Source organism: Schistocerca americana, chromosome 1, assembly GCF_021461395.2.
Source record: "Schistocerca americana isolate TAMUIC-IGC-003095 chromosome 1, iqSchAmer2.1, whole genome shotgun sequence".
Taxonomy (NCBI): domain Eukaryota; kingdom Metazoa; phylum Arthropoda; class Insecta; order Orthoptera; family Acrididae; genus Schistocerca; species Schistocerca americana.
The window spans coordinates 342517697-342542677 of NC_060119.1; the positions used below are offsets into that span (position 1 = coordinate 342517697).

General features: G+C 41.2%; 1 protein-coding gene across 1 annotated transcript in view; it reads left to right on the forward strand.

Annotated features, from left to right (window-relative positions):
• LOC124599103 (lazarillo protein-like) overlaps positions 1-24646 on the forward strand; it is a 54948-nt gene extending 30302 nt beyond the window's left edge. The window contains exons 4-6 of the mRNA XM_047136048.1: positions 4092-4180; positions 6195-6290; positions 23751-24646. Coding sequence (XP_046992004.1) covers positions 4092-4180; positions 6195-6290; positions 23751-23881 — 316 coding nt within the window. The 3' untranslated portion in view covers positions 23882-24646. The remainder of the gene's footprint in view (positions 1-4091; positions 4181-6194; positions 6291-23750) is intronic.
• Positions 24647-24981: the final 335 nt, after the last annotated feature.

A 24981-nucleotide genomic window follows, 5' to 3' on the forward strand; every position in this document is an offset into this window, starting at 1 on the left:
TATTTGTAACCGAGAAGTCAAATACCACTGTTCATAGATGTACCTTTAAAAACACTTCAGTAGTTCTTTAATGATAATAAAATGCATTAACCACCCATAAGGTCAAATATCCAAAAATACTGAAACGCATATTTCTTTATTTTCGTAGGTGTAGCTTCAAAATTGCCTTACTAGCGCCACTTAAAAAAAAAAAAAAAAAAAAAAAAAAGCGCTTCATCCCCTTGTTTACCTCCTTAGGGATTACGCTGAGTCATGCAATTTCGCCAGGTCGTCATTTTCAAGGGTATAAGCAATACATAACTGATAAGGATATTTGTTTCGTGTCGAGGCTGGAAATACTGTAGTGAAAACTGCCAGAGGTTTTCCTTTTTTTTAAAATTGACGTTGATTTGACTATCATAAAACCATCTCAGGTGTTTCAAAATTACTCCTTTTGTTTAGAACGTATATTCACAAAACTGTCATATCGTGACCACATGAACATTTTCCCTCTCTTTCTCTCTCTCTCTCTGTCTCTCTCTCTCTCTCTCTCTCTCTCTCTCTCTCTCTCTCTCTCACAAACACACACACATACACACACACACACACACACACACACACACACACATACACACACACACCACACTTTATTTGTACAGATAATCTCGGAGACTACTTAGGCTTCACTGAGCCACCCACTGTAACGTCGTAACACGCTCACAACCCAAGCAACTGACGAGGTTAGTTATTTCACATTCGCGATAAATGTTATGATGTAGCAGAATAAAACACTGCGGATAAAAGTAGAAATATGTTGACCCTTTACAGGTTTCTAACTGAATGACGATTTCAGTCCGGGAATTCCTTCTTTGACTCAGAATGTACTGTTCTGGAAAAACATTTTTATTCTACATTTGAAAATTTCTCTGCTCTCTATGAGACATTTTACACTGCCGGAAAAAGAATTAGTACATCCTTTTAGAGTTTTCCCATTCACTGAATATTTCTTGCAACAGTGCGTATGGAGTACATTATTACATTCACAGATCCGTAGCACAAGCTTTTCTAAGGTTCCAGATATCGATCAAAAATGGTTCAAATGGCTCTGAGCACTATGGGATCTAACTTCCGAGGTCATCAGTCCCCCAGAACTTAGAACTACTTAAACCTAACTAACCTGACGACATCACACACATCCATGCCCGAGGCAGGATTCAAACCTGCGACCGTAGTGGTTGCGCGGTTCCAGAGTGTAGCGCCTAGAACCGCTCGGCCACCCCGGCCGGCAGATATCGATCCATGTTGAAACATCCATATGAGTGTGTGGAGTAGCCTCCACAGATGGCAATGCAGGTGCTGACTCGGGCATCCAGTCGATCGTACAGAAGGAGAATGGGATACATTATGCCACGCCTGCTCGACATGATCACATAGTTCTCTAAGAGTCGTTGGCTGACGTGTTGTACAAGTCACTTCTAGTCCCATCGTATCGCAGCGTCAGCACTGGCTGTATAGCAGGTCGGCTCCAGCTTTCCTGCCGTGGCCCGGGCGAAAGGAACGGAAGATACCTAGACTATTATTATTTTGCTATAACTCACCATATAGCCGAGATGCTGAGTTGCGTTAGGCACAATAAAAAGATTCACACAATCATAGCTTTCGGCCATTAAGGCGTTTGTCAACAGTAGACACACATACACACACACACACACACACACACACACACTCACGCAAACACAACTTGCACACACGTCTGCAGTCTCAGAGAGCTGAAACTACAGTGCAAGCAGCAGCACCAGTGCATGATGGTAGTGGCGACTGGGTGGGGGTAAGGAGGAGGCTGGGGTGGGGAGGGGGAGGGATAGTATGATGGGAGTGGCGGACAGTGAAGTTCAAAAATGGCTCTGAGCACAATGGGGCTTAACATCTGTGGTCATCAGTCCCCTAGAACTTAGAACTACTTAAACCTAACTAACCTAAGGACATCACACACATCCATGCCCGAGGCAGGATTCGAACCTGCGACCGTAGCAGTCGCGCGGTTCCGGACTGAGCGCCTTAACCGCGAGGCCACCGCGGCCGTCGGAGAGTGAAGTGCTGCAGTTTAGACGGAGGGCAAGACAGAAAGTGAGGAGGGGGGAGGGGGTAAGTAGTGGAAAGGAGAGAAATAAAAATAAAACTAAATTAAAAGACTGGATGTGGCGGCGAAATGACGGCTGTGTAGTGCTGGAATGGGAACAGGGAGGGGGCTGGATGGGTGAGGTCAGTGACTAACGAAGGTTGAGGCCAGGAGGGTTACAGGAACGTAGGATGTATTGCAGGGAAAGTTCCAACCTGGGCAATTGAGAAAAGCTGGTGTTGGTGGGAAGGCTCCATATGGCACAGGCTGCGGAGCAGTCATTGAGATGAGGGATTTGTTTGGCAGCATGTTCAGCAACAGGGTTGTCCACTTGATTTTTGGCCACAGTTTGTCGGTGGCCGTTCATGCAGACAGACAGCTTGCTGGGTGTCATGCCTACATAGAATGCAGTACATTGGTTGCAGCTTAGCTTGTAAATCACATGACTGGCTTCACAGGTAGCCCTGCCTTTGATGGGATAGGTGATGTTAGTGACCAGACTGGAGTAGGTGGTGGTAGGAGGATGTATGGGACATGTCTTGCATCTAGGCCTATTACAGGGATATGAGCCATGAGGTAAGGGATTGGGAGCAGGGGTTGTGTAAGGATGGACGAGTATATTGTGTAGGTTCAGTGGATGGTGAAATACCACAGTAGGAGGAGTGGGAAGGATAGTGTGTAGGACATTTCTCATTTCAGTGTACGACGAGAGGTATTTGAAACCCTGGCAGAGAATGTAATTCAGTTGCTCCAGTCCCGGATGGTACTGAGTTACGAGGGAAATTCTCCTCTGTGGCCGGACTGTGGGACTTGGAGGCTGTGAAAGGCTGGAAAGATAAGGCACGAGAGATTTGTTTTTGTACAAGGATGGGAGAATAATTACAGTCCTTGTAGGCGTCACTGAGACCCTTGGTATATTTAGAGAGGGACTCCTCGTCACTGCAGATGCGACGACAATGGGTGGCTATGCTGTACGGAAGGGACTTCTTGGTATGGAATGGGTGGCAGCTGTCGAAGTGGAGGTATTGCTGGTGGTTAGTAGGTATGATATGGACAGAGGTACTGATGTAGCCATTCTGAGGTGGAGGTCAACAAAATTGTTTCAAATGGCTCTGAGCACTATAGGACTTAACATCTGTGGTCATCAGTCCCTAGAACTTAGAACTACTCAAACCTAACTAACCTAAGGACATCACACACATCCATGCCCGAGGCAGGATTCGAGCGTGCGACCGTAGTGATCGCGCGGTTCCAGACTGAAGCGCCTAAAACTGCACGGCCACACCGGCCGGCCGGAAGTGGCTTGTTGGGTTGAGTAGGACCAGGTGGAGCAAATGGGGGATAAATTGTTGAGGTATTGTGAATAAGATGTCCTCACCTTCAATCCAGATAGCAAAGATGTCATCAATGAATCTGAACCAGATGAGGGGTTTAGAATTCTGGGTTTTTAGGAAGGATTCCTCTAGATGGCCCTTGAATAGGATGATGCCATGCAGGTGCCCATATTCGTACTGCGTATTTGTTTGTAGGTAATGCCTTGAGAGGAGAAGTAGTTGTGGGGGAGGATGTAGTTGGTCATGGAGACTAGGAAGGAGGTTGTTGGTTTGGAATCCATAGGGTGTCTGGAAAGGTAGTATTTGATAGCAGTAAGGCCATGGGCATTAGGAATGTTAGTGTATGGGGAGGCGGCATCAGTAGTGACTAGGAGGGCACTGTGTAGTGAAGGAAAAGGAACTGTGGAGAGTTGGTCGAGGAAATGGTTGCTATCTTTTTATTGTGCCTATCGCGACTCAGCATCTCCGCTATATGGTGAGTTGCAACTTTCCTTCTCTGTTATTGTTACATTCCATCCTGGAATTCCCATTGTTTGAATATTTTCTATGGTAGATACAAATTGCGCAATATACAGAAGATTTATAACATCACTTTCATTGCATGTGAGTATATTTGTGGCACGTAACAGATTTTTGTCGAGAAACCGTGATTTTTACAGCACTGGCATCACGGAAACAATCAAGGGAACGGCGAACCTGGCGAGTGACGGGAGCGACGGCCGGCTGCTCGTGTCTTTTCCTCTCACAGGTGAGTGGGCCCTCACATAGACAACACACACTGTACTCGTGCACACTTCAAACACTGCGCCACATTCGCCAGCAACCTCTGATTCTCTCATATATTAAAATAGCATTGCAGTATTTTGGGTATTCACAAGTACTTAACGCTGGCTCACTTATTCCCAAAACTGCAAGAGCTGTTCGTGTATCACTGTGAATTTCGCACTAACGTGGAACGGCAATTAAGGGGGTCGAAAGTAATTGGCACCCGCCAAAAGAATACGACCACCGCGTTAGTGACATTCTTAGCAGTCAAGCAGCTGGGGAACTTGGATGTAGGCCTTATATATTGTTTCGTCTTCTACGATGAATCTTCTCCAATCTCTTCTCTTTTCCAAATCTTATTTTCTCTGCTTCTTCCTCTTCTTACGATGTTCTCCTCTTGCGAATTCGTCTTCCTCTCTGCATTATTGGTTATTGCAGGCCTCAGAATAGATATACCAGGAATACAGATGTCGCCTTATATCTCAATATTACTTTCCTCGTCTCATGTCTTCAACAAATCACAATGATGAGAAATTTTCCTTTGATCTCTCGCTAAAATTTGTCAGCTTTTTCGATTATACAATCTCGTCTTGTAATTCGTTCTTCGCGGAAACCCCACACTGCCCTACAACTGTCTCTCTCTCTCTCACCACCATGCACCGATATTAATTCTCCTTTCGGGCTGAGGTCTAGAATTATAACGAAATTACTTATACACGTAAAATAAACAGATATCCACTGCTCAAAATTATCCAAAATTATGAGAATACAAAAATATACATAATGTAAAGAAAAGCACTACAGAAATGATGAAAATAAAAAATAAATAAAAGAAGCAGTATGGAGGCACACATAGGGCCTTGGCCAAAGTGGCCTGTCAAAAACCTACTTCGACCCTTGGAAATCTTAGCATACAGTGCCCAGATAGAAGAAAGAGCTCCACTGTTGAACGTGCTCGAGCTGTGCAGGCAGCAGGCAGCACCAGCCTTAACCCAGCGCACTGCCGTTGCGTAAATCATGTAGGTGGTGTAAAAAATTGGAAAATTGTGGTTAGACCTTATGGGACCAAAGTGCTGAGGTCGTCGGTCACTAAGTTTACACACTACTCAATGTAACTTTAACTTACGCTAAGAGAAATACACAGACCCATGCCCGAGGGAGGATTGGAACCTCCGCCGGGGGGGGGGGGGGGGGAGGGGGGGGGAGGGGGGAGCCGATTGAAATGTGACAAGGCGCCTCAGACCACTCGGCTTTTCCGCGCGGCAGCGATAGATGTCTCATCACTAGCAGCCGTTTCTTTGTGAAGCTCTTGGACGAAATGACACTCTAGAAATGACACTGTGACAATAGCGTGCGGTTACGGGTCGAGAGATAGGCTTCTTTTCATAGGCAGAAGATGGGAACACGACGATTTGGACAACACATGTACCTATCCCAGTACGTTCTTAAACTATCTTTCTTTCTTTCTTTTCGCTCAGTTTTTCGCTCCCTCTGTGACTGCACTCTTGGGGGAGAAATACATCGGTATCCCCTCTATACAGTTCTGGTTAATAGCATTAAAACATAATACATTTGGATCGGAATTTTGAAACAGCCTGTAGTGCTGCACTACTGACTTGCATAAAGCGTTACTTCGCTCTAATGACGGTTCTCCTTTTTGAAGAGATAACGTTACAGAAGTAGGTTCTGCTGTGAAGTACACTAATAAATCTTCGGTTGTTTCAGCGATTGTGAGGCAGATTTAAACTAATTTGTCGTTTTGTGTATATTACAGTTTATGCGCGTGAATGTGTGTGTGTGTGTGTGTGTGTGTGTGTGTGTGTGTGTGTGTGTGTGTGTGTGTGTGTGTGCGAATTTATTTATTACAATCCACATTTTGGATACATTAGATCACCATCAAACAAAAGTTTTTCTTACATTCTCATAACTACAAAACTGCAACTATTAAGTTACTAACTTCTTCGTAAACTCGGATGCTAAATGTGTTTCACTTACAGGTTCTCTCAAGGCGCCCTACTGGATTCTGGACACAGACTACGACAGCTACTCCGTAGTATGGTCGTGTAGCAGCCTCGCAAACATCGCTAACGCACGTAAGTTTCGCCTCTGACAGCCCATGCAATTTCAGCACAGCTACAATTTAAGACAATTATGTTTTGGTTTCATTGGAAGAAAAAATATCTACAGCTTACCATCATAAATGAGTAGACACACTCCTTCTTTATAACTGAGCCGCTTAAAATTTAAATAGTTTGTCATCATTATCATTTAATCTCCTACCTGCCTGTTCCTGAACATACGTGTTGAACAGGGACATTATTATACAGACAGACCATTGAACGATTTCATGAAGCGACATATTCACCAATATAATGCAGTAAATTTAATAAAGCCACATATTCACCAGTCGTCTTCTTCTTCGTGAAACGTTCCTGCCTATGCAGCTCGTTCAGAGCCTCTTTCAAGTTTTCTTTTCCTCCTGTAACCTCCCCCTCACTTATCGACCTTAATGACAGTGAATAATGAAACCGCGTGTACCTAATGGAAATTTTGGAAAAGCAATCGTCACCGAAGTTAACCTGTCGGTAAAGAGGGAGGAAAGGGTTACATCTAAATGAAAGGAAAAATGCAAGTGAAACTGGTGAAAATTAATTTTGAAATAGGGATAAAGTTAATAAAGAAAGTAAATGTGCGGCTGTTACGTTAACAATCAACTAGCGGTAATTAGATATTTGAGATTTGGGGGAAATTACGGTCGCCAGTCCTATGGACAATTACTATAATAACTGAAAAAGAAAGGTTATTACACATATAATTAGCACTAGAAGCGTGGCAACTGAAGGTTGACACGTGTAGTGTGAAAACTGAAAGTTTGTCAGAAGTAATAAATTTCGCTACACTTAATTTAGCAAAAGAATTAATGAAACCGGAAAATCGAAAGTTAATTTAGTGAGTGAAGTTAATAGTGAGCTTTCTTTCTGAAGCACATCGAAATACAGTTAGTCTTGGACTACCTCAACAATCATTTCTAAAGCTACTTGAATCTATGCAATTTAGAAAGAAGAGATTTAACTTTGAACTTGAATTAAACGATTCTGAACAATTAACAATAGTAAAATTTAGTACGTACCAAGCTGAGCTGCAGTCACAGGTAAGCTAAAATACGGTAACAAAACTCGCACTCTTAATTTGTGCTTGTGTAATCTAACTATTGTTACTTAAATTGAACTTTGAAATTAAAGCAGTGAAATGGAATTATGCTGGCGTTTGAATTTCAACGACACTCGGGTTCATTTCGGAAAAGGAAGGGACCCTGCTTGGCAATGCAATTGGGACAATGAGCAACAAAGGTTCATGCTAAGTTGCTGTAATTTTGCGAGGCAAATGGAACAATTTGAAAAGCTGAGGTCTGCCATACAGTTCTGAAACTTTACGTGCTTTTAGTCTTCCTTGTTGGTTGATTGAAGGTTTGAAGCCGTCGATCGAGGAGGTGGCGACAGTCACTCATTGTCGGCCGTCGCTGTTGCAGAAGCTGGATGTTGGCGCGCCTTCTTCTCGACACGGTCAGCAGGCGAAACGGGCTATTGATGTGCGCCAGCTAATGCTTCCCGTCCGCGACACCATGTCAGAAACTATCATCGCGAGTCGAGCGCAATTACATGCTGCCAAACCCCGAAAGCGCGGCAACTCGCGGGAGCGTCACACAACACACCTGCTCAACCGCACAACTCCAGCCACACTCCTACCGCTCTGCCCGCGCTCCACGCGGCAGAGTTAACACTACCAAAGATCCTACACACTTTGAGTCTTCACACGACCTATCGATGTAATCGTTCGATAGCAGTTTTCCCTAGGCAAGACCCAGCGTAAAAATACAAATAATCTTTACACAACAAACCAATTATACATCGACATAAATGCATAAATATATATATACAAATAGTAAAACAATTACAATATGTAAAGACACAGAAATGTCATATATTCAGGTAACAAAAATAAGGAAAACAAATTATAGTACAATAGATGGAAATAGGAGGATATGCATTTCCGGCGTTACACGTGCCCCACATTTTCTGAGGATGTTCGTGTAACGTAAACAGACTCAGAAAATGTCCAAAAAATAAGAAACAGCGAAAATGCATACGCTCAAAACATCAACAAAATTTAGCATTCGCCTAATTAACCATAAACCAATTTTTAGACGATAATAATTGAGTGGAGACACTCCTAATCTTATTCCACTCTGTCATCTTGATCAAAATAAAACAGGTAGACAACATATTAAAATTTATAGAAAACATAGAAAATGGTTTAGCTATTCTAAAAATCTAAATTCCTAGCAGTATCAAGAAATGGAATACTATTTACAAAATTAATCAGATTACATGGTCATAGAAAACAGGTATATGAAAATACGCAAATTAATAATTACATAGAATACACATTTTATATAACCTTTTCGTAATTAATACTCTTGCCATGAGAGTCCACTTAATGATAAACAAGAAAATAATATTCAGCAGATCGAACAAAAACATAAATATTAACAACAGAATTCTTTCATATCAGCTGTCCGGGAAGAAAAACAACTCCGCCTTCCGTACTCGCAAGTACAAAGAATGCCGACAGCGGCACAAGAGCCGACAGCGGCACAAGAGCCGACAGCGGTTCCGCCCTGCCAGTATTGTTGCGCCCGCCTGTGCGGCACGCTTGATCTCTCTCGCCCTTGTAACGGCATTTCCAGAACGTCCGTTTCACTGAATTCTTTCGGTAAAACTCACTCCCGAGTAATCTCAAGGAGTCCATAAACACTATCACAGTGGATAACTCAACACTGTCCATCATCACACGCGTGTACTAGCCTGAAACTTAAAACAGCGTCTAAGTACATCGGCAATGACTAGTAAATCACATATTTATGGAATCTTACAGCTATTTACAAAATCATATTTACATTCCTTAATCTACTGTGACTCAGCTGAAAACTTAAACTAGCAGCTTGGATTTTTCAGCTGATTAGATCATGATTAAATTGATTAAAATTAAATTGTTTAATCAAAATTAATTACTTATTAATTACAACTTCTTTAATGACCTTGGTCAGTCAAAAGCATGGCAATCTAGCAAATCGTTAAAACTTACACTCTATTTTACATACTGTATAAATTACCCATTGTGTGGTATTCATCGATCCTAGGTCGGTACAATTTCAAGTCTACAATGTTCCGTATACCTAATAGTTTTCCAGAGCTTGGATACTCTAAGCAATAAGCATTTGTGTGAGGTATACCAATGACTTTATATGGTCCATTATAAACAAACTTAAATTTAGAGATTTCATGGTCTAACTCGCTCGATTTCTCATGAGCTTTTACAAGTACTAAGTCTCCGATTGCAAACTTAGCAAAACGCGCTTTAGCGTCATGACGACGTATGCGAGCATCGGCTTTTAGCTTCATTACTTCTCGCAAACGATCTTTTTTCACACCAATACTAATGTCAATCCGTGGAGGGAATTTGATTATCTTTTCCACTAAACTTTTACTTCTGTCATCCAACAGGATTTCCTCTGGAGAAAATCCCGTAGATTCATGTCTCAAGGTGTTCATAATTCTCTTAAATTCTGCTTCATATTTGCCCCATGCCCTATGGTTGTGATGGCAATAGGTACGGGAAAGTCGGCCTCGTCTTTGTTCGTGTGTTACGTTTGACACACCGTCTACAATACTTTCCAATTCACTTTCTACATTATTGTCAATGCCGAGATTCTTCACATTACAGTAGTTCAGATTCATACCTACGTCAATACCACCCGGCCAGTTAACAATGTGTATAGGCTGGTATTGCCTATGCACACCGTCTCCTGCCTCGTCAAAACTAACTACTATTGTTTTACCTAGTGACGTACATGTCAAAGTTTTGCTTTCGCAGTTAATCACTGCACGGTACTTTAATAGCCAATCTAACCCGATAATTACTTCCGCAGTTAAGTGTGGCACGACGACAAACTCTTGTTCAAATCGTGCCCCACATATCTCGAAGTTGACAAAAATCTGTTTTGTGACCGGTTTACTGGCCTTCCCAGTAGCACCGATAATTTTCACTCCTGTTACTGGCATAACTACGATGCCAGGTCTGTCTTTCAGTAACTCAAATGTTTTCCCAGATACAGCACTCAATTCTGCACCGGTGTCAATCAACACGTTTAGTTGTAGGTCGTGCATATTAACAGACACTACTATCTGTCTACACTTGTCCTCGACTGTTTCTTTATTTTCCCACAAAAAATCCTCGTCTATATCCAGGTCATTCCAGAAACAACCATCCGGCTTTGATCCTAAATTCGGCTTATCTGGCGGCTTTTTCAGCCTCTGTTCACATACAGTTTTAATTTCAACACGTTTGTCCTGAGGCTTAGTCTGTAGCTTCGCCTCCAATAGCGAAACCTTTTCCTGTAACTCGTCAACTAGTGAGTGTTGCTTTGCTATCAATTCACTAATTGTCACCTTCGTTGATTCCACTTTGGTCAGATTGATCTCATCTGCCAATCTACCTGGAAGAATGTGCCCAGTAGCATCTGAAATTACTTCCTCTGGATCTGCGCAACCCACACTGCTACCGTCTGACCGTATAACGTCAGCTCTAACCTCATACACGCTGTAATCTACGTGCTTTTCTACCAATCGTTTCCGGCTATCACTAAAATTTTCGTAATCTTTCTCCTTAATACTCTCGCAATGTCTAAACTGGATGTTCGCGTCGGATGGGTCGGCTACTTCTACCACTACAACTTTCGGTAAAGTCTGCCGGTTAGAGCCAGAGCTTTCCGTTACTACTTCAACATCTAACTCCTGCGGGACGAAACACGACGAATCTTGCTCGTGCTCCCAATTAACATCAACTATTTCTGGTAAAGTCTGCCGGTTAGGGCCAGAACTTTCCATCACTTCACAAATACTGTCTTCCTGTGGGACGAGACGCGGCAAATTCTGCCCGCGCTCTCCATAAATGCTTCTTCCGTACAGGCCCCTATAATCTCTTAGTTCGTCGTATAAGCGACCGAACTGCCTTAACCAGACCTCATCCCTCTCTGCATCCCCTCGCTCAATGACGGACGTGTTATCCGACATCTGATCTTCTCTCAACAATCACGAATCATTCTTAAACTCAATCTCCAGTTCCGCTGTGGGTATTACAGCTGCCACTTTATAATCGATTTCCGGAACACTACTTAAATTGTTCTCACTGACTGTGAATGTACTTCCTACTGCCGTGTATACAGCTGATCTACTACTTGTGGGCGCACTCCTTTCTCCTAACACTGGCACACTCTCCCGCCGTTGATTATTCCACACGGAATTTTCATATCGACGACACCTGGGTTTTCTCCTGCTACTGGGCCGCCAAAATTTCTCCACGCCCGGTCGGCCCCTCACCGGCGCGGCTAATGGTTTCCCTGTCTCGTCCCAGCAGATACGGTCCTCGGATGCTGCTGAGGCGGCTGATCACACCCTCTGGCGTTATTACTATTCTGTGAAGCCCGTATCACGTTAGTATGATACTGGTTTCCGTCATTCCTGTTATTATTTGCATTGTACCGATTGTTATTACGATCCGAACCATTATTGTTATTGCTGCCATGGTTGCGGTATGCATTATTCCCATGGTTATTGTTAATGTGGTTGCTGTGGTACCCGTTGTTGTTACCACGGCCTCTACCACTGTCGCGCTTATTGCGCCAATTGTCCTCGTCCTCCACTCTTTCCAGGAAATCATTTATTGTTCTGTAATTGCTTCCTACGTAGCGTTTTGTATCATCTGGAAGCTTTTTGTAGAGTTCCCAGACTATTTCGGATTCCGTGCGGTGATCACGCAAGTATTCCAACTTGCGGATCCAGCCCTCACAAAACTCCTTCATCGAACCGCGCGAATTCGCATCGAAAGGCCTCGATACGAGAAATTCACGCCAGACACTTTGCTGTTTTTGCTCTGACCAGTATTCAGCCAGAAACAAATTTTTAAATTCGTCAAAAGTCAGGTCCGTGATGTTGAGGTTTAAGCCCCAACGCTTGGCATCACCAGCCAACACATCAATAATCGCATTAATTTTTCTCTCATTAGTCCATGATCTGGGTAAAACTCTTTCACAATTCTTAATGAAATCCGTCGCATGTATACCGCCATTTTTCAAGGGGTCGAACCGCTCCTCTTTCGTCAACAATTCCGAGCTATGTGCATAGATTGGCACATAGCTCTGTTTTTCGTCAAGTTTCTTTTCTAATTCCGACACTCTCGTAATTACTTGGCAAATGGTTGTCGCAAGCGTTTCTACTTCCCTTTTTTTCTCTTCGCAGGTATTAGCCTGCTTCGTCACTTTGGTATCTACTTCGGATACTAAAGCCTTTAAAGTTTCCACCTTCTTTTGATCCTCTTTTTTCACTAATTGAATTTGTTCCGTCACCTTATTCTCGATGATCGGAGCAACTGATTCTCCTACACTTTTCTCGATTCTGCTAATTTCGGAATAAAAACGAGTATTTATGTTCGCAATTTCCGCCTGAACGCCTATCATTTCCTGTTTAAGATTACCGATTTCGCTATTAATCACAACAATATCTTCTTTGATTTTATCAACTTTTGTGTTAACAACTCCAGCATTGTTGTTGACAACATTAATAGCTTTGTTGTGACTGTCTAGCTTTCGTTCAATTTTTTCAGACTGAGCTTCTTGCTTGGCCGATTGACTCTTGATTTCGTTAATCAAAACATTCAATAAATCAGTTAAATTCCCGGAAACTACCGGTTTTACTTCCGTAGCGGCTTCCTCTTTAATTGTCCCCCCGTATTCGTCATCAAGGGATTCGCATTTGATTTTCACTTCCGACTCCGAAACATTTTCTAAAGTGTGGAATTCCATTTCTGCTCTTTGTTGCGTTTCGGCGGTCGCGTCTTTCATGCTAGCCGCCTGCCCCTGAACAATGGGTACCGCGGTGCGCGTTTCCCACTGTTCGACCGATTGTTCCGTATCCAAGTCAACCAAATTTTGGCAATTGTTGCCTTCACTCATTTTAATATTTTTCAATATAAATGCCAAATCTCAAATCTAATTAGGATTCCTCACACTAATATTCTCGCTGACGTATCGACCATTTCGTAACCAGTACTTTGTTACGAGATTTGCACAATGCAAAATTCGTGTCCAGAACAACCTCAAATCTGAAGATTGTCCTGTCACCAGGTCGCCACGTGTAACCTCCCCCTCACTTATCGACCTTAATGACAGTGAAAAATGAAACCGCGTGTACCTAATGGAAATTTTGGAAAAGCAATCGTCACCGAAGTTAACCTGTCGGTAAAGAGGGAGGAAAGAGTTACATCTAAATGAAAGGAAAAATGCAAGTGAAACTGGTGAAAATTAATTTTGAAATAGGGATAAAGTTAATAAAGAAAGTAAATGTGCGGCTGTTACGTTAACAATCAACTAGCGGTAATTAGATATTTGAGATTTGGGGGAAATTACGGTCGCCAGTCCTATGGACAATTACTATAATAACTGAAAAAGAAAGGTTATTACACATACAATTAGCACTAGAAGCGTGGCAACTGAAGGTTGACACGTGTAGTGTGAAAACTGAAAGTTTGTCAGAAGTAATAAATTTCGCTACACTTAATTTAGCAAAAGAATTAATGAAACCGGAAAATCGAAAGTTAATTTAGTGAGTGAAGTTAATAGTGAGCTTTCTTTCTGAAGCACATCGAAATACAGTTAGTCTTGGACTACCTCAACAATCATTTCTAAAGCTACTTGAATCTACGCAATTTAGAAAGAAGAGATTTAACTTTGAACTTGAATTAAACGATTCTGAACAATTAACAATAGTAAAATTTAGTACGTACCAAGCTGAGCTGCAGTCACAGGTAAGCTAAAATACGGTAACAAAACTCGCACTCTTAATTTGTGCTTGTGTAATCTAACTATTGTTACTTAAATTGAACTTTGAAATTAAAGCAGTGAAATGGAATTATGCTGGCGTTTGAATTTCAACGACACTCGGGTTCATTTCGGAAAAGGAAGGGACCCTGCTTGGCAATGCAATTGGGACAATGAGCAACAAAGGTTCATGCTAAGTTGCTGTAATTTTGCGAGGCAAATGGAACAATTTGAAAAGCTGAGGTCTGCCATACAGTTCTGAAACTTTACGTGCTTTTAGTCTTCTTTGTTGGTTGATTGAAGGTTTGAAGCCGTCGATCGAGGAGGTGGCGAAAGTCACTCATTGTCGGCCGCCGCTGTTGCAGAAGCTGGATGTTGGCGCGCCTTCTTCTCGACACGGTCAGCAGGCGAAACGGGCTCTTGATGTGTGCCAGCTAATGCTTCCCGTCCGCGACACCATGTCAGAAACTATCATCGCGAGTCGAGCGCAATTACATGCTGCCAAACCCCGAAAGCGCGGCAACTCGCGGGAGCGTCACACAACACACCTGCTCAACCGCACAACTCCAGCCACACTCCTACCGCTCTGCCCGCGCTCCACGCGGCAGAGTTAACACTACCAAAGATCCTACACACTTTGAGTCTTCACACGACCTATCGATGTAATCGTTCGATAGCAGTTTTCCCTAGGCAAGACCCAGCGTAAAAATACAAATAATCTTTACACAACAAACCAATTATACATCGACATAAATGCATAAATATATATATACAAATAGTAAAACAATTACAATATGTAAAGACACAGAAATGTCATATATTCAGGTAACAAAAATAAGGAAAACAAATTATAGTACAATAGATGGAAATAGGAGGATATGCATTTCCGGCGTTACACTCCCTCAGTCTATCTTTAAGCATATTCTCCCATTGCAGTCCCCTTCGGTTCACACCATCCTTCACCTGCTATCTCCATCTTGTTTATGGTCTTCAAATTGGTCTTCGCCCATGGTTTGTCCATTCGAGTTCTCTCATTGGAAGTCTCTCTGGTTCCACTCTTTTAATGTGGTCAAACCATTTAACCCTATTTTTCTGCCTACTTTCTTTTTGGGGCTTGATCTGCAGGGTGTTGCATATTGTTTCATTCCCTATCTTGACCCGTCTCGTCTTACCTGGGATTCCTCGTAGAAAGCGGATCTCTTTTGCTTGTATTCTACTCAGATCTTTCTTTGTCCAGGTCCAACATTTTCGCCACATGTCAAAATTGGCAGATACTACGACTTGTATGTCATGATCGTTGCTTTCTCAAGTGTTTTCTAATTTCTAATTATTTCAGATATAAAATAATAAAATTTCGTCCTTTATGTTTCCTTCCTTGGTTAATTTACTTCCTACATATTTGAAAGCGTTAACTACTTTAATAAGTTTTCCATTGCAACTTACACCTCTCATTTTTTTCATTTTTCATGCTGCTTTTCATTATTTCTTTATTCATCGTGCTCATGGTCGCTTCTTCAAATACTCGTATTTACTTGTTCTTTCAATTTTTGCTCATTTTCTTCCCAAATCTTGACAGTGACTGCATACGCTACGATTTTCACGTCATCTGCTGTTGACTCTTGGCCATCTTCCCTTATGATGTTGACCATGTCTACATTAAAAAGCGCTTGTTATAGCACACCTTCCTCACGTAATATTTCTGTCCGTTATAAACGAATCTTATGTTTTGCCGTCTATTGTAACACACAATTCTGGCATTTATTGTACAAGTTTCTGATTCTCAGTTGCATTCATTTGATAATTCCAATCTGTTCAGGCTAGTGCTAGGCGTAAATACAATATCTTAGCGACTTGTGCATCGAAGGAATTTGGAACTTTTTAGATCTTCTGTACACTCGATTTTTTTTCCATTTCACATACTCCCGCATGTTTGCATGCGTACTCCGTGAGGCTCTTGTAGTTGCAAAAAGACACCATGGCACTCCGTTTGCAATGACGTACGGTATTACCAAATACATCCAGGGTCAATCATTCTGTGGCGAACCTCTCAGCGAACGGAAATGGACCAAGAAATGGACTGTATAGTAACTGAGAGAAATAAAATTGCTTTCTAAAGCAATCCCCTTAGCGGAAGATTGTGCGATCGACTTCTCCAGATTAATGAGACTTTATTCAAAATGCGTAGTGATTTTAATTCAGACTAAAAGTCCTTGTAGAGGCTTGCAACCATTAGGAGTGTTATTATTGGAAAGAATTCAGTAAGGCTGTGTATTTTCTTAAAAACAGCTGCTGCTTTTTTTCTGAACTTGTTTATTAACTATCATGACACGTTTTGGATTTAACCCTTCATGGTTGATCTATTATAAGCAGACAAAAGTAACAGATAATTTTCAGAAACGCACATTTCTTGTAAAAGTCAGTTCCAAACAATATTCAAAAACCTAGAATCTTCCATCGAATTAAAATAAAATAACATAGTACCCCGTTTCTGTCCGCCGCTCGTGGTCTCGCAGTAGCGTTCTCGCTTCCCGAGCACGTGGTCCCGGGTTCGATTCCCAGCGGGCTCATCATCATTCATCCGTTTTAAGGTCGGAGGAAGGCAACGGCAAACCACTTCCATTAGGACCTTACCTAATACGGCTGTGCGGGTCTCGCGCATCCTTCCCCTACGCTCTGTCAAGGAGCATGGGACTTCATTTCCATTCCATCTTGTTTTTACTTATCCCATTATCTGCTATATTGACAACATTTCACTCTTGGAATTTTAAAGTCGCCTAATGTTACACCTATTTTGCGCTGGATCAGGTAAATGATGACGCACGAGTCTTTGTTCTGTTGTACAAATGAAGTTGCAAATTCATTTGTGAAGTTTTAACTGTATCCAATGTTGTACCGTTTTGCACTTCGTTCTATGAATAACGACCCAAGGACTTTTGCTTTGCAATAAAAATGAAAATGTATTATGTTAAGTTACATGGCCAGTCTGCACTGTAACAGATTTCAGCTGACAATAACTTGATAATTTTACATACGCATACAAATAAAAAAAGCCTTATAAAGATTTTTATACGCTGGTTTTACGTAATATATCACTTGCACTTTTATAAGTAAGATAGGATTTCTGCCCAAATAGGGCAAGCAGCATTTTAAATGTTCTTTATATTGACACGCATCTTTTGCAATTCTTCCTTAACAATTTAAATGTAATGCTATGGATACGAAGTTGTATGGCGCTCTTGAAACATGCACCGACTTGGTTACGCCACCTAGCATGACAGAGCCTTCCTTCCAGCTCACGCGGCGGCGCTGGGCGTTGCTTGTATGGTACTTGCAACAGTCGAGGTCGAACTGTGCCTGCCAGTATCTCGTCTCCTACCTTCCAAACTTTACAGAAGCTCTTCTGCGAACCTTGCAGAACTAGCACTCCTGAAAGAAAGGATACTTCGGAGACATGGCTTAGCCACAGCCTGGGGGATGTTTCCAGACTGTCAGAAACCAGACTGTCCCGTGTTTTTTAATTGTCTATCTATTGTTTTTCTGCTTCCTGTGTATTTTATTAGCACCATCAACTCTTTGTTTTATGTTTTAAGTTCCACAATTTTCCGCCATTTTACCATTTAAGTCACCGATTTTATCGCCAGCTTTTATTATTTATTGTCTTTATCTTTTTAATACAAATTCTGTAGGCTGAAGAGCGGCGTATTAAGCTGCTGCCATCCCGCCCCCTTTTGGGGGAATTTAAACTCAATAAAGAAAAAAAAAGAAATCTGTGAAACCTGTTACATAACATGCGCTACTTTTGTCTATTTGTAACAGATTAACAGATTTTGAATTAAAGGGAGTAGGATGTCAAACGGGCCAACTTGGAGCAGGAGAGCCACCACGGACATTTTAATTTCCACTGTATATACTTTTACAAATGAGTTATAAAACTTTGTCAGCATGACCAGGAAGGTTTCAGGATCCACACTCATAGCAGTGGAGGTTCAAAAACATAGCAAAATATTTTATTTTACATGTGAAATTTCATCATTTTTTCACTTACTATTGCTGCATTTGTTGCTATAGGTACACTTTTCTTCATAAGTAAGAGAGCTAGAATTTTCCAAATCTATTAAAAACTGTTGTAAAAATTCAGACAATTAACTGTAAAATTTGAGTTTTTTCTAAACATGAAGTTTAAAATGTAGCAGCTCACCCATTTTTTTCGTAAAGTAAATGAATTTTTGAGTTTCATACATCTGGAAGTATGTAGAATGAAATTTTCATTCTACAGCGGAGCGTGCGCTGATATGAAACTTCCTCGCAGATTAAAACTGTGTGTCGGACCGAGACTCGAACTCGGGACCTTTGTCTTCCGCGGGCAAGTGCTCCACCAACCTTTTTTTTTTTTTTTTTAATTCTCATTTTGTTCGTTTTCGTTCGTTGTATGTGCACGTGGCGGACGTCGTAAGACATCCGTTTAAGTTCGTCTTTGATCGGTTATCTCAGTTTATTTATTACGGAGGGCTGCTAACCCTCTGACCGAACACGCTGAGCTACCGTGCCGGCGACTGAGCTACTCTAGCACGACTCACGCCCCGTCCTCACAGCTTTAATTCCGCCTGCACCTCGTCTCCTACCTTCCAAACTTCACAGAAGCTCTCCTGCGAAATTCGAGTCTCGGTCCGGCAAACAGTTTTAATCTGCCAGGAAGTTTTACCTGTACGTATGGTTTGTATGCTGTGCAAAATTCATCGAAGAATCTCTGTTACTTATGATGAAAAGTGTACCTATAGCAACAAATGCGGCCAATAGTAAGTGAAAAAATTATGAAATTTCACATGTAAAAATTTTTTTGTTATGTTTTTGAACTTCCACTGCTATGAATGTGAATCCTGAATCCTTCCTGGTCATGCTGACAAAGTTTTACGAATTTATTTGTAAAAATATAGATAGTGGAAATTAAAATGTCCTGTGGTGTCTGTCCTGCTCCAATTCGGCCCGTTTGACAATCTACCACCCTTAAACGCTGAGCATGTAATGAGAGTTCAGAAAAAAATTGTCTGTTTTTAAGCAACCGCACTGCATTTTTAAATTCTTTCCAGTAGTTGTATATGTAATTATTTGTTCTAGCAACAGTAATCTGATTTTTTAGCTTGCATGAATTTCTTATTAAACATATGCCCCTCTTAGGCATTGTTGTGCTTCTGTTACGTACCATTTGACGTTTCATGGGATCCTCAGCATTCGTGTCTTTAGGATGTTCACCATGTTTTATGGTGGTAACTATAGCAGATCGTTTTTAGTAAAAGTTTTGTCCCATGAGATGTGTCATAGGCATCGGAACTGAATGGAACAAGAAGTTTAAAAATGATTTAATATCATATGATGCCGGCCAACATCCAGATTTCAAAATTCCTTGACTTACATAGCAGTAAAATCATGTTTCTCTGTTCAGTCTTCTTTTGCTTTTGCCTTAATTTCGTATCTACACGGTGTCGGCACGTTAATTGTCAGAACTGAGATTTTTAATGTAGACGCCGGCCAGATGCCCTCCCCATCCCTTTACCTGCAGGACGGAATATGTGTACCCAACCAACTGCATCCAATGTTATCCATGTGAATGTCTGCGAACATTGGGAATGTTTGCGTATTGTGCAATTGGTGCGTTATGTGGTACCAGCGCGGTATCCACCTAGTAGGATGCGGGAAACTGCCAAAAAGCCACATCCAGGCTGGCCGACATGCCTGGCCTCGGGATCGCCGCTCCTTCTAGAAAATCGAAAGCGGCGTGCGAACGCGTGTGGCTATCCGAGTGGGTAGAATGTCTCACTTCCATACTGGAAAATATAATGCCATGAGAAAATCGCACGATGAGTACTAATTAATTTTCATTTTTTCTTAATTTCACTCTTAATATTTCTAAAACAGTACTGGCAACACCCATGACTACATAACATTCCCCAATGTTTCTTTATTGTTCCATTAGGATTCGGAAACAGAATTATTCTTACATTTTTCATAATATTCTTCTCAATTCTTCCCTAGTTTTTTTTAATTCAGCGCCTGCATCTCACTGAAATATGTAATTGTCAGTTTGTCAAAAACTCTTATGAACCACCTATCGTGTTTTTTTTAATCCACAATGTAGGCGTGTTTACATCATCATATTTTGCATTATCATGCTCATTTCATTTTTAGTAAGGTATAGAGATGTCACAGTAAGATTCTGGTTATCAAGATCACATAGAAACCGAATACAGTTGTAAATCGCAATTTAAAATACTTAGCATAATACATGTTAAGGTAGTTGTTAATTTTTTTTGTCATCAGTCTACTGACTGGTTTGATGCGGCCCGCCACGAATTCCTTTCCTGTGCTAACCTCTTCATCTCAGAGTAGCACTTGCAACCTACGTCCTCAATTATTTGCTTGACGTATTCCAATCTCTGTCTTCCTCTACAGTTTTTGCCCTCTACAGCTTCCTCCAGTACCATGGAAGTCATTCCCTCATGTCTTAGCAGATGTCCTATCATCCTGTCCCTTCTCCTTATCAGTGTTTTCCACATATTCCTTTCCTCTCCGATTTTGCGTAGAACCTCCTCATTCCTTACCTTATCAGTCCACCTAATTTTCAACATTCGTCTATAGCACCACATCTCAAATGCTTCGATTCTCTTCTGTTCCGGTTTTCCCACAGTCCATGTTTCACTACCATACAATGCTGTACTCCAGACGTACATCCTCAGAAATTTCTTCCTCAAATTAAGGCCGGTATTTGATATTAGTACTTCTCTTGGCCAGAAATGCCTTTTTTGCTATAGCGAGTCTGCTTTTGATGTCCTCCTTGCTCCGTCCGTCATTGGTTATTTTACTGCCTAGGTAACAGAATTCCTTAACTTCATTGTCTTCGTGACCATCAACCCTGATAGTAAGATTCTCGCTGTTCTCATTTCTACTATTTCTCATTACCTTCGTCTTTCTCCGATTTACTCTCAAATCATACTGTGTACTCATTAGACTGTTCATTCCGTTCAGCAGATCATTTAATTCTTCTTCACTTTCACTCAGGATAGCAATGTCATCAGCGAATCGTATCATTGATGTCCTTTCACCTCATATTTTAATTCCACTCCTGAACCTTTCTTTTATTTCCATCATTGCTTCCTCGATGTACAGATTGAAGAGTAGGGGCGAAAGGCTACAGCCTTGTCTTACGCCCTTCTTAATACGAGCACTTCGTTCTTGATCGTCCACTCTTATTATTCCCTCTTGGTTGTTGTACATATTGTATATGACCCGTCTCTCCCTATAGCTTACCCCTACTTTTTTCAGAATATCGAACAGCTTGCACCATTTTATACTGTCGAACGCTTTTTCCAGATCGACAAATCCTATGAAAATGTCTTGAATTTTCTTTAGCCTAGCTTCCATTACTAGCCGTAACGTCAGAATTGCCTCTCTCGTCCCTTTACTTTTCCTAAAGCCAAACTGATCGTCACCTAGCGCATTCTCAATTTTCTTTTCCATTCTTCTGTATAATATTCTTGTAAGCAGCTTCGATGCATGAGCTGTTAAGCTGATTGTGCGATAATTCTCGCACTTGTCAGCCCTTGCCGTCTTCGGAATTTTGTGGATGATGCTTTTCCGAAAGTCAGATGGTATATCGCCAGACTCATGTACTCTACACACCAACGTGAATAGTCGTTTTGTTTCCACTTCCCCCAATGATTTTAGAAATTCTGATGGAATGTTATCTATCCCTTCTGCCTTATTTGACCGTAAGTCCTCCAAAGCTCTTTTAAATTCCGATTCTAATACTGGATCCCCTATCTCTTCTCAATCGACTCCTGTTTCTTCTTCTATCACATCAGACAACTCTTCACCCTCATAGAGGCTTTCAATGTATTCTTTCCACCTATCTGCTCTCTCCTCTGCATTTAACAGTGGAATTCCCGTTGCACTCTTAATGTTACCACCGTTGCTTTTAATGTCACCAAAGGTTGTTTTGACTTTCCTGTATGCTGAGTCTGTTCTTCCGACAATCATATCTTTTTCGATGTCTTCCCATTTTTCCTGCAGCCATTTCGTCTTAGCTTCCCTGCGCTTCCTATTTATTTCATTCCTCAGCGACTTGTATTTCTGTATTCCTGATTTTCCTGGAACATGTTTGTACTTCCTCCTTTCATCAATCAACTGAAGTATTTCTTCTGTTACCCATGGTTTCTTCGCAGCTACCTTCTTTGCACCTATGTTTTCCTTCGCAACTTCTCTGATAGCCCTTTTTAGAGATGTCCATTCGTCTTCAACTGTACTGCCTACTGCACTATTCCTTATTGCTGTATCTATAGCGTTAGAGAACTTCAAACGTACCTCGTCATTGCTTAGTACTTCCGTATCCCACTTCTTTGCGTATTGATACTTCCTGACTAATGTCTTGAACTTTAGCCTACTCTTCATCGCTACTATATTGTGATCTGAATCTATATCTGCTCCTGGGTACGCCTTACAATCCAGTATCTGATTTCGGAATCTCTGTCTGACCATGATGTAATCTAATTGAAATCTTCCCGTATCTCCCGGCCTTTTCCAAGTATACCTCCTCTTGCGATTCTTGAACAGGGTATTCGCTATTACTAGCTGAAACTTGTTACAGAACTCAATTAGTCTTTCTCCTCTTTCACTCCTTGTCCCAAGCCCATATTCTCCTGTAATCTTTTCTTCTACTCCTTCCCCTACAACTGCATTCCAGTCGCCCATGACTATTAGATTTTCGTCCCCCTTTACATACTGCATTACCCTTCCAATATCCTCATACACTTTCTCTATCTGTTCATCTTCAGCTTGCGACGTCGGCATGTATACCTGAACTATCGTTGTCGGTGTTGGTCTGCTGTCGATTCTGATTAGAATAACCCAGTCACTGAACTGTTCACAGTAACACACCCTCTGCCCTACCTTCCTATTCAAAACGAATCCTACACCATTTTCTGCTGATGTTGATATTACCCGATACTCATCTGACCAGAAATCCTTGTCTTCCTTCCATTTCACTTCACTGACCGCTACTATATCTAGACTGAGCCTTTGCATTTCCCTTTTCAGATTTTCTAGTTTCCCTACCACGTTCAAGCTTCTGACATTCCACGCCCCGACTCGTGGAACGTTATCCTTTCGTTGATTATTCAATATTTTTCTCATGGTAACCTCCCCCTTGGCAGTCCCCTCCCGGAGATCCGAATGGGAGACTATTCCGGAATCTTTTGACAATGGAGAGATCATCATGACACTTCTTCAATTACAGGCCACATGTCCTGTGGATACACGTTACGTGTCTTTAATGCAGTGGTTTCCATTGCCTTCTGCATCCTCATGTCGTTGATCATTGTTAATAAGGATGATTAATTCCGTATCAATCTTTATCAGAGCCATTTCCCACACTGGTTTCTTGCCACAGTATGATTATTCCCATGATTCTAGTATTGGTACCTGAACTGTTGTGAAATATGTTGTTATGAAAGGCAGGAGCATTCCCTTACATAATATTTAATATTACTCACATTGTTCATAAAATTTGTGCAAATTTTGAAGTTTCCTGGTTTTGTACCTCAATTAATCTCCACAACGTCTTTTCCAGAATTCTCATGGCTGCTCACAAGAGACAAGAATCCCAGCAGTGAAACAATCCAACGGATGTTCTCAGTTTTAGACAAAAACAACCTGGAAACAAAGTCATACATCAAAACAAACCAAAACTGTAACAATTAACTGTCGACCAACCAACTCTAGATCGACCGTTTGAAACCATCTTAATAGCCACTGCAATCATATTTTTATGTCTCTTACAAAATATTGCTACAATAACACTTTTCGATGTAAAATAAGTATTCATAAGAGATGTGTTCCTTGAAACAAATCAAATTAATGTCTTCGTTTGTTATATAGAATTGTAGTTGACACTGATTTAGTTTTAGCAGAAATTTTCAAAGCATCCAATATATTTCTACTTTCTATGTTCAGAGTGGTCGTGAGCAAGTAAACTAAGTACAAGACCGCTTTATGGCCTCGCACCGAGTGAATATTTGTATTTTGAAAAGTGAAAAATCGAAAAATTGTGGACAATGTTAAAGTTATACATAGTAAGCGAGTCATGAATTGGTGATTGTTTTTATCTGGACTGATTGTTTTAACAACTGTATCTCATCACCTCCGGCAACTACGTTTCATCTGTAGCTAAAGAAAATAAAAGAAACTCATAGATCGTAATTCTAGTTTCTAGGAGTATTAAAAGTTCTTTTTGATTATCTGCGTGCGTGTATATCATGAAATAGCTCTTCCAGGCACTACAATTAGCTAAGAAAATTGAATTACCTGTATCACTTTTCTGTCTCTGAGACACCCAAATGTATTTTTTTTCTTTTTTTGTAAACTGTCACCATTTTATTTCAATGTGGAGTGAAAAGTGTTTACATCACAAATCCTTGCCAAGGTACTGTGTAATGAAATATATTCAAATACAATTATTACACTAAATTAGCTACGTTTATTTCTTGATAGTAGCCTCTGGAAAATAAGTGTGAGTACAATGAAGTTTTGGTTGTAATGTTCGCTTACAAGACGAGATGGGTTACAATGAGAAAGCGATCCTCCGAATTTTGAACGGAATTACTTTGGCCGTTAAAGTAGGATCAGCATTTAAACGTGGACTCCAAACCATTGCAACTTGATATCTTTCGTACGTACCAATTAGCGGTGAAGGAAGCGGTATGTGACAGAGGAAAGTCGTTGGACAGATAGAGTACAAAACCTCAGATCACTCGATTTGACACTTAGCCGTTACGTCACCTCTCAATACCAACTTCTGAAAA